Genomic DNA, 2,478 nt, shown 5'->3' with positions numbered 1-2,478 from the left:
TCTAGTATATGAAACATTAAATTTCATGATTTATTACATGATTAAATGCTACAGGTCTGGAGGGTGGTGGTGGTGGGATTAGGTACAATAAGCACCTCTAATGCACAGGTGACTCACTTCTTAGACATGACTATTCAATTAGTTGCATTGTACAGCAAAGATTCTACCCCAAAGTACTGGGCTATCTGTATTTAATAAACTCAGATATTGAGATAACTGATTACTTGGGTCAAAATTGTCAGATATGGAAGATTATAATATGTAGTAATCTCATTAATAATTCTGGACTCCTCTGTCTCTTAATGCTAAAGAAGCCATGAGGAAAGAAAACCAGTCCTCTGCCTTGGAATTCATCCTCCTGGGAGTTAGTAGTCAACAAAAAGAAGAAGATTTCTTCTTCATCCTCTTCCTGTTCATCTATCCCATCACATTAAGTGGAAACCTGCTCATCATCTTAGCCATTCGCTCTGACAGTCGCCTTCACAACCCTATGTACTTTTTCCTTGCCAACCTCTCTTTTGTTGACATCGTCTTCTCATCTGTAACTATCCCAAACATGCTAACCAGTCACCTCTTGGGCAGCAAAGTGATCTCTTTTGGGGGATGCTTCACCCAGATGTATTTCATGATTGCCATGGCTAACACAGACAGCTACATCTTGGCTGTGATGGCGTATGACCGGGCTGTGGCCATCAGCTGCCCACTTCATTACAAGACGATTATGAGCCTGCAATCTTGTGCCCTGCTAGTAGCTGGGTCTTGGGTGGTTGGAATCGCCAATTCTCTCCCCCACACTCTGCTCACTGCTAGTCTGTCCTTCGGTGGCAAGAATGAAGTAGTCAACTTCTACTGTGACATTGCCTCATTGCTCAAACTGTCCTGTTCTGACATCCATTTTAATGTAAAGATCATGTACCTAGGGGTTGCTGTTTTCTGTGTGCCATTACTATCCATTGTTATCTCCTATATTCGAGTCTTTTCCACGGTCTTACAGATTCCATCCACCAAGGGTGTGCTCAAAGCCTTCTCCACCTGTGGCTCCCACCTCACAGTAGTTTCTCTGTATTATGGGACAGTCATGGCCATGTATTTCCGCCCTCTGACCAGTTACAACCTGAAGGATGCAGTGATAACTGTGATGTACATCGCAGTGACCCCAATGCTAAATCCTTTCATCTATAGTCTGAGAAACCGGGACATGAAGGCTGCCCTGTGGAAACTTTTCAGCAAGAAAATCTCCTCATAAGAAACGTTAGGCCCAACATTGGAGATTACAATATATTTCTTAAAATTTACCCCCAATTTCTTCCTGTCCAAGAAGCCCTCTTTGATCTTCTGAACCAGAAAATTCCTTTCCCAGAAATATTGTACCAATTTTGAGACATTTTACTGAGATTGTCACTTTGCACACATTTCTTTAAATTTACCTTTATTTATTGTATGTTTCGCAGCACATGCTATGGGCTCTCAAAGCATAAATGCATGGCATGTCATGTACAGGATTACTTTCCATTCTGTATCTATTACTTTTTTTTTCCCCCTCAGGACACATTTTTACTCCGTTCTGCACTGCGGCAGCACGGGAAAAATGTATTCATGTCCCACCTATGTTACTGACTAGGAAAGTAAAAGTCAGAAATGATAAGGATCACAATAGTTTATGACTTGTAGCCATAAATCACTATCCAACTGTCTGTATTTGTTGGATTACTACATTTAATCGTCCCTGCTTTGTTTCGAACTTTGAGGGGAAAAGCTCTCATAGCACATCACTATGTTTCTCATAATCTCAGTCATAAAGAGTACATCCCATAATATTAGTATAGAGAAAATAAATGTATGAATATGTTAGTCTCAGAATCACAATCTGATAATGAGTAGCTATAATAAGACTCGGTGTTATTTACCCCTGCATTATAGAGCTGGTATATCATTCGGGCTCATTTATCAGCCATTCAGGAAACAATTATATCTGGTATTTCAAAACAAACAAGGCTTAAAACAGAATTACACACATTAAGTCTATTTTCAAGGAAACTAAAGAAGAAAAAAGATAGATACTGATGTAACCCAAAGGTTATTAACTACAGGAAGACGTTACTTCTTCTAGACTGGAAAAACAAAGAGAAATGGTGCTATGACTGTTCTGGGATGTGTATTAAAATCTGGAAATGCTCTGAGGGTTATTTCTGGGGTCTCTAGTCTATTCCATTGGTCCACATGTCTGTTTTTGTGCCAATACCATGCTGTTTTGATGATCGCAACTTTAGAGACTATCTTGGAATCAGGGAATGATAGGCCTCCCACTCCATTCTTCTTGTACAGGATTGCTTTAGCAATACGAGGTCTTTTATGATTCCAGACAAATTCTATGATTGTCTTTTCTAGATCTGTGAAGAATATTTCTGGTATTTTGATTGGAATTGCATTAAACATGTAGATTAATTTGGGTAGAATTGCCATTTTGATTATGTTGAT

General features: G+C 39.3%; 1 protein-coding gene across 1 annotated transcript; it reads left to right on the top strand.

The window, feature by feature from the left end:
* Positions 1–316: 316 nt before the first annotated feature.
* On the top strand, positions 317–1,246 carry LOC102475478 (olfactory receptor 1A1). Its single transcript, XM_006163908.1, has one exon. It carries the CDS (start codon positions 317–319, stop codon positions 1,244–1,246), a length of 930 nt encoding a protein of 309 aa, XP_006163970.1.
* Positions 1,247–2,478: the final 1,232 nt, after the last annotated feature.

The sequence above is a fragment of the Tupaia chinensis genome, unplaced genomic scaffold (genome assembly GCF_000334495.1).
Source record: "Tupaia chinensis unplaced genomic scaffold, TupChi_1.0 Scaffold143568_1, whole genome shotgun sequence".
Lineage (NCBI taxonomy): Eukaryota > Metazoa > Chordata > Mammalia > Scandentia > Tupaiidae > Tupaia > Tupaia belangeri.
This window is presented reverse-complemented; position numbering and strand designations above follow the sequence as displayed.